General features: G+C 40.1%; 1 protein-coding gene across 1 annotated transcript; it reads left to right on the forward strand.

Annotated features, from left to right (window-relative positions):
• The first annotated feature begins 6 nt into the window (after positions 1–6).
• On the forward strand, positions 7–5,472 carry TMEM167B (transmembrane protein 167B). The gene is made up of 3 exons (XM_044675926.1): positions 7–63; positions 3,038–3,169; positions 4,535–5,472. Exons 1-3 carry the CDS (start codon positions 54–56, stop codon positions 4,615–4,617), a joined length of 225 nt encoding a protein of 74 aa, XP_044531861.1. The 5' UTR covers positions 7–53; the 3' UTR covers positions 4,618–5,472.
• The last annotated feature ends 6,947 nt before the right edge of the window (positions 5,473–12,419 follow it).

Genomic DNA, 12,419 nt, shown 5'->3' on the forward strand with positions numbered 1-12,419 from the left:
TGCCTCCGGAGTCCCGAGGCTCCCGGCCCTGGTCCGGCCTGGGCCCAGACGTCATGACGAACGGTGAGAGCGGCGGCCAGCGCGGGGAGGGGGAGGGGGAGGGGGAGGGGAGACGTGGCAGCTCGGGGAGGGAGGGGAGACGGGCGGGGCCCAGACTGACGTGGCCTCTCTTCCCGCCCCCTCCCGGTCCCGAAGCTTGGGGATCCTCTTCCCAGGGGATCGCCCTCCGCCCCTGGAATCTCCGAAGCTTGGTCAGGGCCCGCTGGCGGCCAGGCAAGACCGGTGACTAGGCGGGGGGGCGGAGGGAGCCCGAGCTCGCCATTCCCCTCCCCCAGCCATTCTCCGGTGCTGGGGGAGGAGGGTGCCCTGCCCAAGTCCAGAGAGCAGAACCTCCAGAAGTTTGAGAGTCTTGGGACTTAAGGCTGGAAGAACCTTAGTTCGATGTTCAGAGGGGGAAACTGAAGCCCAGAAGGGACCCGTCGTTTGGATTGAGCAGGAGGGAGGCTCCAAGACAGGAGGACCTGAATTAGAAGCCTCTCCTCCCTAAACCTTAATTGGGGGTGCCAAGTTAGTGAGCCTTCCGGAGTTCCTTTTCTTATCAGTAAAATGAGCATGAAAATAGAGTCTTTCCAGTCCACAGAATAGTTGGAAGGAGAAAATAATATATGTAAAGTAGTTTGCAAACCAGGTACATTGGAACTGCTTTTAACTTAAAATATGGGAGTCAGGATTCGTAGCCACGTTATTTGCTGCCAAATCCTGGATTGTTGGTTGTGGCAAATGCTTAAAAGTTCGTTAAATTAATATTCTGATGTACTAAATATAACAACTCTTGACCACATCCAGACACCCTGGGTATAGTGTAGGGGTCTGCCTTTATCTTGAAGAAGGTGCCCTAACCTTAAAGTGCTCCATAATTGTGTATTATTATCCTAACAATAATTAAAGCAAATGGAATAAGTTAAGCGCACCTGTAACAGACCATCTACTCATCCCCACTACAGAATTCAAGCTCTAATTCTCGAAGCATTAGAGCTTGAATTCTGTAGTGGGGATGAGTAGATGGTAGCCTCATACCTTTTTCTAAATAGCCCGGTAATTACCACACTTCATCTGCACACCCCACCACTACCAGTCTTCTCTAGAAGCATTATGGTCATGATCTAGTAAGATAACAATCCTTTTAGGGTCAGCCTTACTCAGAAGGAGAGAAAGCAGCTCAAATTTGTGATTTGAGAAATAAAAAATATCTTCCCTATGTGCCTGTTCCTGATTGAAATGACTCCATTAAAAATTCCTTTCCTTGTGTTAATGATCTTTGTCCCATATTAAAATAAAAATTACTCCCAGAGGCATTCTAAATTCATTTAATGTAATCTCTTCTAGCTCTAAATCTTCCTTCCCATGATCTCTGGGCCTTTCCAATATGATTGATTTCTGAGAACAGCTTTTAATATGGAATAGGTAGAGAGCATAGATTCAGTACACTTTGAAGGCAATCTTTCTGAGGTGACCAAGATAGCTAGTAGGTAATGTCAAAGCCCAGGCACTTTTGTGTGAGGAGTGAAAGGCTATCTACTTTGTGTTATTTATTACAGCTTTTGGGAAGAGAGAAACCAAATGGGAACAAGACAAACTTCTTCTGTTTTAAAGTTTTGTTCATGATTTTAACTGAGTATCTTTATGGATAGAAAACCTGAGATACAGGCAAGGTCTTAGTTTTAGAGCTGAAAGAAGGCATAAGGACTACTTAGTCCAACTTTCTCATTCTATTGGTTGAGGAAACTGAATTTCAAGGAGGCTGGGAAAAGTCAAAAAGTCTAGATTTGGACTCCTGACTGCTGGTCTTAGCACTTTTATCTCTGTACCTCCTTGCTTTAAAGAGATTCATCCCAAATTACAGGGGCAGGAAATAGAACTTAAGACTTTAGAATCCTGTTTTATTGTTCCATTCACTACTTCCCTAAGATTCCAGATCCTTTTTTTCTTCTTTAAGAAGTTGGAGATTTTTAGGATCCTATTCAATATTCACTCTAGTAGGAGGATGCCATGCTCACAGTTGCTGTGTGAGTATGAGCCAATAATGATATATACATGAACTCCGACTATAGTTTGTCGAATTTTGCATCATTCCTCAACCTATCATGTCACTATATGATTACTTTGTAAGACTGTTTCACTGTCCAGTTCTTATAAGGCCTTTAGAGACAACAGCAATATTCAGGTAATCCTTTTTAGTATTGTCTTTTACCTGCTTGTTGGTCTAGCTTATGCCATATTTGCAGAATTTCTTTATTAAGATAATGCTAGTTACCTGAGTGAACCCCCATCCCTCTAATCAATCAGATTTTGGGGTGAGGGGGAGAATTCTTACACAGTATTTCTCATATTGGCTAAAATGAGAATCTGAAGGTTCAAATATAGTATCAGACTAATAGAATGTGTGTAATACGGGAATCCATTCCAATTTCAAGCCCTTAACAATATGACTCCAACTTGCCTTTCTGGTTTATTGAATATGACTGTCCTAAACAAACTTCATGTTCCAGCCTCCCTACTGGCCCATATCCACCATTATCTGCTTTCTGTCTCTGGGCTTCTTGCAAGGGCTGTGCTCCTTTACCTCCCCCTCATACAATCCCTTGAGTTTTCCTTCAAGTGCAACTTAGGTGTCTCCTCCTCTATGAGGCTTCTCTTCATCCCTCCCTTTGTAGATATTTTGTATTTGCATATCTATTCATGTTTACTTCCCTTCCTCCCCACTCCTCTCATGTAAGCACTTTGAGAGAAACTCTCAACTATTTCGTTTTTGGTTTTATATTTCTAGCACTTAGCAAAGTAATTGGTATAACTAAAGTAATATTAAAATGAGAAAATTGCTCTCCTGTTGTTAAGGGTTGGCCTAGCCAATTTTGGTTGACTAAATACCATTTCTGTTCACCCTCAATTATCCCAAGGAAGCATCATCAATCTAAAAGACTTAAGACTTTTCTAACAATCAGTGATAAGCCAAATTTTTTTCTTTTCCTTTCCATAGTATATTCCTTGGATGGGATCCTGGTGTTTGGTTTGTTATTTGTTTGCACCTGTGCCTACTTCAAGAAGGTGCCTCGTCTCAGGACCTGGCTGCTCTCAGAGAAGAAGGGAGTCTGGGGTGTGTTCTACAAAGGTGAGATTGTGCTGACATAGGAAGAGAAGATTTTTATTATAGCACTGAGGAATTTGCAAAAGGAAGGAAAGTTTATATTAGATGAGGCTCAAGAATGTTTTCAGAATATTTTGGTAGTGAAAAGGTTCTAAGAATCAAGGTCTAAGGGAAATGATTTTTCCTGACATTTATGAAAAAGGAGAGCATTAAAAATGCTTATATATATGCACATGTATAATTAGAAACTCAAAGATTCATTTTAATGCCTTGAACTTTCTGAAAGGATGTAGCATGTACATTTTAAAAATATTTGACAAAATTCTTAACAAAACTGGAGAGTTTTGAGAAGGCTATAATTTTAATAAAAGGACTTGAGCCAACTTAAAAATTTCCAGTTCTGAGCAAGATAACGTGGAACTTCTTTCCTCTATGATTACCACCATGCTAGCTAACAAGTATAGTAGCTAACCTCTATATAGGACTGACTATGTGTCAGACACTATGCGAAGCACTTTATAATTATCATAATCTTCCAATAACCATGGGAAATAGGTTCTGTTATTATCCCTACTTTACAGATAAAGAAACTAAAGCAGGTAGCGGTTAGGTAACTTGGTCACAAAACTAGTAATGGGCTACTGGCCTGTTGCTCTGAGCCTCCAAATTGAAACATCTGAATTCTGTTCCTGGCTTCTCATGAACTTGAAGCTTTCTTACTATGGCCTAGTGTCCATCTCAGTCCATTGATGCTGCCCAGTGACTTTCACAGAAGAGGCAGATTGGCCAGGAAGACCAGAATCATTAGATCTTTTTATTGGCATGTTTTAATTGGCATAAAGATTGGCTTATGTACCAAAGAGCCATTGTTGAAAGGAGGATGGAAGAGGGTTTCATATCAAGGAATGTATGGGATCTTATTCACCACAGAGACAAACATAAATATACTTTAGTTGCTTGGGAAAGGCTGATAGGACTCCTATGCAGTGACCTTCAGGTCACTGGAAGAGGAGTTAGGGAGTCCTATCTCATCAGAGCCTGCCTTCCAAAACTGATATATCCAAATTATGCTGAGCTCTTGTCATTCCCCCTAATTCAGGGTTGAGTTGCCCAGGTTTGAGGTTACTTGTTTCTTTTCTTCCTCTCCTCCAAATGGAAGTTCCTTTTAGCCTGGAGAAATCCAGAAAAGGGTCAAGAAAGAGAGTGCCAGGCAGAAGGAGAGAGTGCATATGTACCAGAGGCTGTTGCAAACTAACCTTGTAGAGTTCAGGGCCTCAAAAACTCCAGACCTTTTTTGACTTTCATATTTGGGATCTCAAAAGTGTTCACAGGTGAGAAATTATTTGAAAGACAGTTCATTTTACTTTTTCTTTTTGTTTACTTTACCAGCTGCTGTGATTGGAACCAGACTGCATGCTGCTGTGGCAATTGCCTGCATTGTGATGGCATTTTATGTTCTGTTTATAAAATGAACCCTGAGACATCCGAACCACCAACTGCCAACCAAGGGGACTGGGGCAAGAGGCCTTTCAGGGACTTATGCCCCTCATAGAAGAGCCGGACTGAAATCAGCAAAGCCCCTCAGGATGATGCTGCATCCTCTGCCCCTACCAGGCCCAGAAAAAGCTCCTCGGGATCACCCACATCATTCAGGCTTTGGGGGGATTCCAGAAAGCCAATTTCTCTACCTTCCTCTGATCTGTATAAATTAATCCGCTGCAGAGTCTGTGGTGTTCAGCTATATAGCTCACCTTTTGGTGATAACATTACATACCTCTTGCTGAAGAGTACCTGTCATGTATTTTATTCCTCAGCAATTCTTCAGGATCTCTTAAACTTCAGGATCTAAAACTGAGTAAGCCTGAGAAGAGTAGAAAGAATAGTCTGGGCTCTGGTTTCTTGGGAGGGAGTATTTTTCAAGGCTCACTTTTCCCCTATTTGATCTAGATTAGGCAAATTGGATAAAGGGGAGTTACACAATGCCAAGGAAGAGCTTGGCTTTGGAAGTTCTCTTTTTTTTATGTCCATTTGGGGATATGATAGGGAGACATTGTCCTCTGTGCACAAGGAGGGCAGATGAAATAGCCGGGTGCTGAATGTACGGGAGTTCTGCTAGGACAGTCTTTGGGAATGGTAAGGTTTAGGAGAGCCTAACTATTTAGGATCAGGCCAGAAAGCAGAAACATCTTCGTTAAGAGAAAGAGCTGGTATCCAGAAATGGAGAGAATTTAGGATTTTACCAGATTAAATGGCATATGGAGAATGAAAAAGCTGTTTTTTTCCTTAAGCCTTGGATAGATTTTTCAAACTTCCTAGACTTGAATGCTGTCATTAAAGAGGTTTGAAATGCAGCCTTTGGGGGGGGGGGACTTGGAAGGAAAGAATTTTCAATTTATTTGCAGTTGGGGGTGGGGGAAAACCTACCACATTACAAACATTTGTTATTAGATATTAGAAAGAATGGCATTTCTAGCCAAATGTTAAGATCTAGACTTATTCTTTGAAAAGACTAGGTTGTTAAGACAGTTCTCAATTGATTACTTCTACTTTTATCTGGCTACCTCTTATGATCCCACATATACTTTTCTTGAAAACTACTGTGGGTAGGGAAAAAGGGAAGAGTTGAATCTGGGGAGGGAGCAGTGAGCTGCCATTTGGATGATCTTCATCCACATATTGTTTCATAATGTCTAGACAGATTAGGTTTTCTTTTTCATACCTCTGAAATGTGGCAAATGAGGATGAATTTAATGAGTTTGAGATTAGAGGAGTTTTCTAGGAAGAATGGATGCTCAAGCCTGTTTGGAGAATCCCACATTTTAAAAAAAGTATTGACATCTCCAACTCTCCTTTTATCTACAGTGGTATCACTGGCCTTGGTGAGGCCAGAGCCTCTGCATCAAAAAATAGACTCTTTAACAAGGGCTGAACCCATTAAATTACCTTCCAACAATAAGCAGAGATGTGAGTCTATTAATTGTCTGTTGAAGTTAAAAAAAAAGAAATGGTTCTTTTTTTCCTAAAACGAAGAAGGAAAGTATTTTGTCTGTGCTTGACCCAGGAGGAGCAATGAATTCTATACTGTACCTTCTCTCTCTAAACCATTGACAGCTGCTGGAAAGTAGGGTTTGGGAAAAATGAGTCAATTGGCTTTGGAGTCCCCTGGCAGCAGTAGGAAATCACTAAGTCCCAACAAATGCAGTCATCGATTGGGATCTGCCTATGAGAAGAATGTGAGTGGTTGATTCTGTGCTCCCTTAGTATTGAAGGGATCTTTAATAAGGAAGAAAACCTCTCTTGAGTAACTGGCTTAGACGAGAGGAATGAGATCAACCTGTTTGGGGTGGGCTTAGGACTGGCTCACTAGGGACCCAGGTTCAGCACATTTTGCACATATTGAGTTCAGTAGCTTTAATGTATTTTCTTTTCCAATAGGGCTAACATCTCTGAGGTTGGTGCTTAGAGCAGCTTCATAGTTTAAACTAGTCCCATTTCACAGTGGTTTGCCAGAACCAGTCCTTATGGCCTCTTGAGTTGATCAGCATGAACTTTTCAGGGGTTTTATTCTGAAATGTTATTCTTACCAAAATGAACCAAAAATGCATGAGGTGAACATAATTACACAACAGGAAGAAAAAGCTCATTGTGTTTTTCAGTTTGTTCAATTCTTTAAGTAGAGAACCAGGAACTCCTTAACTGAAAGAGATTGTCATCTTAGCTAACATGAATTATCACACAAAAAAAAAACACTATACCAGAAAACCATTACTCTGAGCAGTGATGAATTAGTGGCTAAGGAAAAGAAAGGAGATGTCAATATTGGTTTTTCTAATATTGACATTTATTATAAACTAAGATTACCATAAACCTGTCCCCTTTGTGTCAGGTGGATAGAGGAGGTCAGCTCCTTTTTTATAGTTAAAATATAATTTTTTTACTTACCATTGTCTGTACAAATTCTTGAAAATAAAACCTCTTTCCCTATAGCCTTTGTCTATTTCTATTTGTCATATGCAGATTTTAGTGAATCCTGCTAAATACTACACAGGAATCTACCTCAGAAGACTCCTTGGTGCCTCTTTAGCCAATCCTAAATCCCAGATCTGACCATGTCACTACCTAGCTCAAAACAGTTAGGTTGTTCTCTGCTGCCTTCAAGATAAGAGCCAAACGCTTCTCTTCAAGTCCTTTATAGCTTAGCTCCAAATATCTTTTTTTAAAAATCCTTACCTTCTGTCATAAAATTAATACTGTGTATTCGTTCCAAGGCAGAAGAGTGCTAAGGGCTAGGCAATGGAAATTAAGTGATTTTCCCAGGTTCACACAGAAAATGTCTGAGGTCAGATTTGAACCTAGGACTTCCTGTCTCTAGGCCAGGTTCTCAATCCACTGGACCAAGTACCTACCTGCCACCTCCAATTATCTTTCCAGACTTGCAGATTAAGTCCCTCATGCAGTATTTTTTATTTTATCTAAATTAGCCCACTTTCTCCCACTTTGGTTTTACATCTCTATGTACCTCTCCTTATCTCTGTCTCTTGTTATCTCAACTATTTAAGCCCAATTTAAGGGTCATCTCTTGGAAGGATCCTTGTCAGATCCCCACTTAAACTGATCCCCACTTGGTGCTCTCCAACTCCTGAAATTACTTCATATCTAGATATTTTCTATTGATATCTCCCAAGAGAACATAAGCTTTGTGAGGGGAAGAGCCATTTTAATTTTTGTGTTTGCATCCCCACCAACTGGCACAGTACCTGGCTTCTTAAATATTTGTTGACTATTACCAAAAAGGGTAATACTGTTATGGGGTGCAGAACCCTCTCATGTAGTGGGTTTCAATGGTGAACCCCTGGGTTTGGGAAGGATACCTTTTGCAAGAACATAAGACTCCAAAACTTAGCTTAAAAGTAAAAAGAGAAATTTATTAATTTGGAAAGTAATGTTGAGAATGGCCAGGAGGATAGCAAGGTAGGATAGCAAGCAAGGTGGAACAGCAAGATGGGCAGCTGTTCCTTGTGGTGGGGGGCAGCATGGCTGGAAAAGCTGTCTCCCCCAGCTATGGCGTGAGTGGAACAACCTTAGGGGTTGCTCCTCAAAAGCTTCAGTTCAGGGGTTTTTGTACTCTTTACAACAGAGTACCTGACTCTAGTGTGGTAACCACTTAGGCATTTGGTGGGGGGGTTTGTTCTGCCAGAAGACTATAGAGGGTGGCCCTCATAATTCAGAGGACAGATGGATGTCTGAGATACAACCTGATGATATCAAGGTATATAGCCTGGAGGTACATCTCCACATCCATTTCAAACTAAAGGACTATTCAAAGGTGGTACTAATCTATCAGATGTTCTTGGATTAGGAGTCACAAGGACAGAAAGGAGCAGGGGAATTTCCCTGTTTACAGTTTGCCTGGGTTAGGGGTACAGTGTCTTTGCCATCTTTGTACAATGCCCATGTCAATACCTGATGATGTAGTTACTTGCTTTTGTGATATGATTTGGAATGTTCCAAAAAATCTCCTTTAGGTACAGGGGAGTGGGGAACATCTTACCTATAAATGGTATTTGATGGGGTAACATAAAACCATTACTACCAGTTCAATAATGGAAGAGAATTTATTACTCATGTAATTTGTCAGGCACTGTTAAGCACTGGGAATAAAAGCAAAAACACTTTTCTATTAAATTTCTATCTATTAAAGAGCTTACATTTTAAGGGGTGGATCACATGTTTATATTCAGAGTAGATAGGGAAAGCAGTAGTAGGGGAAGGACTAGGAAAGCTTCTTGCAGAAGATGGCTGTTGTAGCTGTATCTTGAATGGGACCAGATTGACTTGAGGGAGACTATTCTGGCCATGGAAGATAACCAGTGCAAAGACATAATGACAGCTGGAATTTTGTGAGGACAGGTAAGTAGGCTAGGACAGCTGGATTAGAGAGTTCATGGATGGAAGTAATTTGTAGGAAAAACTAGAAAGATAGGGAAGGGCTGGGTTATGAAGAGCTTTAAAGTTTAAATAGAGTTTATAACTGATTCCTGAGCTAATAAGGAGCCGCTGGAATTTATTAAGCAAGTGTGTCTGTTGAGGGAGGGAGGAGGTAGAGGAGAGCAGGTTGTAGGGGTGTAGAGAGGACATTCAGGGATTCAGTATCATCTGGATGAAGTCATATGTCTGAGTACCAGAAGGTGGAAGAATCCAGAGAAAATAGATTAAAAATGAGAGGAAGTTTGTTAATTATATGTATTAGCATTCAAATCCTATTTCCATACCTATTTCCTATTCAATTCCTATTTCCATTTTTGTAAAAGAGCAATCCTTTAAAACCACCCCAGATCATATACCCATATAAATAAGTGATAAATTATGGTTTGTTTGTTTTTCCCCTGGATTTCTACTTCCACAGTTCTTTTTCTAGATGTGGATAGCATTTTTTCTTCTAAGTCTCACAGAATTGTCCTGGATCTTTGCAATGCTATTAGTAGTATCAACTTGGAAAAACAGAACTACTAAAGTAGTCAACAAGACCAAATCTTTAATCAGGACTGGAGACAGTATTCAATACAGCATTCTGCCACCACAGAGAGTTAAGTGCTTAATAACATACAGAGCTCTGGAACTCTGTCAACAGTGTCTCTGGGAAAATGTACTGCCAAAGATGATTTTCCAAAGAGTAACCACTTGGGGATCTTATATACCTTTTGGGGAATAAAGGACAAGGAAGTATGATTGATTAGCTTTACGGTGGCCACTAGGAAATAGGAGTCCAGGGCTGGATTATCAGGGAGAGGCTGATGCTTTACAATGAATACAAAAGGAAGATTTCAGCCAGGGGCTGGGCTACCCGGGAGAGGACTTCTAAGATAAAAAGGGTCCTTAAAATTTTGTTATCTACTAATTCCACTTAAACTGGGATCATTAATTTCTTTAAAGTTTATTGTTCAGTCAGAAACAAGGTCAGTCTGGGATGTCCCTTAAGGCAAATTCTCAAGGGAGAGGGGCAAACTTGGGGATCCAAAAATACAGTAGACTGTAGCAAAGTCAATTACCTTTGATCATCTCACAGTGTTTCAATTACTGTGTATAATGTTCTGATTCTGCTTATTTCACTCCACATCTGTTCATGGAGGTCTTTCCAATTCTTATAGAAATCAAACAGTTCATCATTCCTTATAGCACCATAGTATTCCATCACCATCATATACCACAATTTGTTCAGCTATTCCCCAATTGAGGGATACTCCCTCATTTTTCAATTTTTTGCTACTAAAAAAAAAAGTGCAGCTATAAATATTTTTGTACAAAAAGAACCTTTCCTGTTTTGTTTTGTTTTTAACTCTTTCGGATAGAAACCTAGTGTTTTGCTGGATCAAAGGAATTTTTTTTCTTTAGATACCAGAGCTGATGCTATATTTTTATTTGACTAAAGATGCCACTAATAAATAATAATAATATATATTTATACAGTACTTCTAAGGTTTACAAAGCATTTCTCTAACAAGTCCATTAAGACAGGTAATGCTATTATCCCCAAATCACAAATGAAACTGATCAATAGAAGCATACATCTTTAAAAATTTTTTTTGTTTTTATATCACCTACATTTCCCAAAGTATCCTTCCCCCTCCCAGAGAGCCATATCTTATAAGAAGAGATAAGGACTCTTTCTGAGATTTCATTAGTATATAAGGAATTCCTATATGAGAACAATTCCTTTACCAGTAAGGTAGATACCTTTTCTGCAGCTTAAGGTTTTAGAGTCCATTAAGACCTGAGAAGTTAAATGACTTGAACAGGACCACATAGTCAGGATGGGGCAGAGAAAGGACTTGAACTTAGGGTTGTCCTGGTTCTGAAACCATGCTGCATTTTGTTTTTTATAATAAATAATTTTTAAAAGAGAGGAAAATAAGAAGCATTTAAAAAGCTGGTCTGATGTGGCACACAATGTCTCACCACCACATTTCTACTTCTGCAAAGAAAAGGTGGGTTTATAAAAGCATGTATCTTTTTAACCAATTATTTTATTGATGACTTTTGTTTTTACATTTTCCAGAAGGAAGCTACTCTCCCACCAAACCATGTCTATAATCAAGAAGGCAAGAAAACAATGTTTCCACATATCCAAAAAGCCTGGTCTTAACAGTATGCAGTGTTCCATAGCCATGATTTCCCACTGCTTCAAAGAATGGAATAGAGGGAAGTGTCTTCTTACATTTCTTCTTTGGGACCAGGCTTGGCCATTATAATTTTGAGTCATTCAGTTTCTAATGTTTTATTGGTTTCCATTTACATCATCTTAGTCATTATGTAGATTGTCCCCCCCCCCTTTTATTTGTGTTCATTTTGCATTATGAGTTCATAGGAAACATACATTAAAAACAAACAACAAACACCTTTCCTTCTATCTTAGAATCAACAGAAGACTGATGAAGGGCTAGGCATGTGAGGTTCAGTGACTTGCCCAGGATCACACAGCTGAGAAATGTCTGAGATAACATTTGAACCCAGGACCTCCCATCTCCAAGACCTGGCACTCTATCCACCTAGCTACTCTTGAAACATCCATTTTAAAAGCTGGTCAAAAGTGACTTATCTCAGACCTGATCCTTGGATTTTTCTGAGTTATCAAAATTATTACATTGAAGGAGATGGAGAACTTAAAAAAAAAAGCAGCTGAAGGCTGTGCAGGGATCCCATCAAATGTATCCTGAATGCCTTCTATATGCAAAGTACTGGTCATATAAACAAGAACACGACAATCTTTCAATGAATTTATATCTAAATAAGAAAATATCTTCAGAAAAAGATGAATGGTAACAGAGGACTTGGGAAGAATTACTCCCCCAGGGCACTCTGGCGAATAGAACGTAGGGTTGGTAGAGAGGAGACGGAGAGATTCAAATTGTCTGATATTTACTAATTATATAACACTGTGCAGGCTGCGTCTTACCTCCAGGGGTTTGGTTCCAACTCTTCTGTAAAATGGGGCCATAATCATTGCGATATCTCCCGGGAGGCAGCGGGGCATAAAAAATATAGGGCGGGCTTTGACGTGAGGAAGATCTGAACTCAGGTTCTAAGTAGGACCGGTTCTAGACCCCTAAGCAATTCACTAGAGCCTCTCAAGAGTCAACTCTGAGACTAGGAGCTTGCTGAGCGCTTAGCGGGACGGCATTTTCCACATAAGGGGTTCCCTATACCAAAGCTATCACAGGTCCTAGCCCTAGACGCCCCATCTCGAAGAACTGTGGCGAGGGAAGTTATTTATAAC

The sequence above is a fragment of the Gracilinanus agilis genome, chromosome 4, assembly GCF_016433145.1.
Source record: "Gracilinanus agilis isolate LMUSP501 chromosome 4, AgileGrace, whole genome shotgun sequence".
Taxonomy (NCBI): Eukaryota; Metazoa; Chordata; class Mammalia; order Didelphimorphia; family Didelphidae; genus Gracilinanus; species Gracilinanus agilis.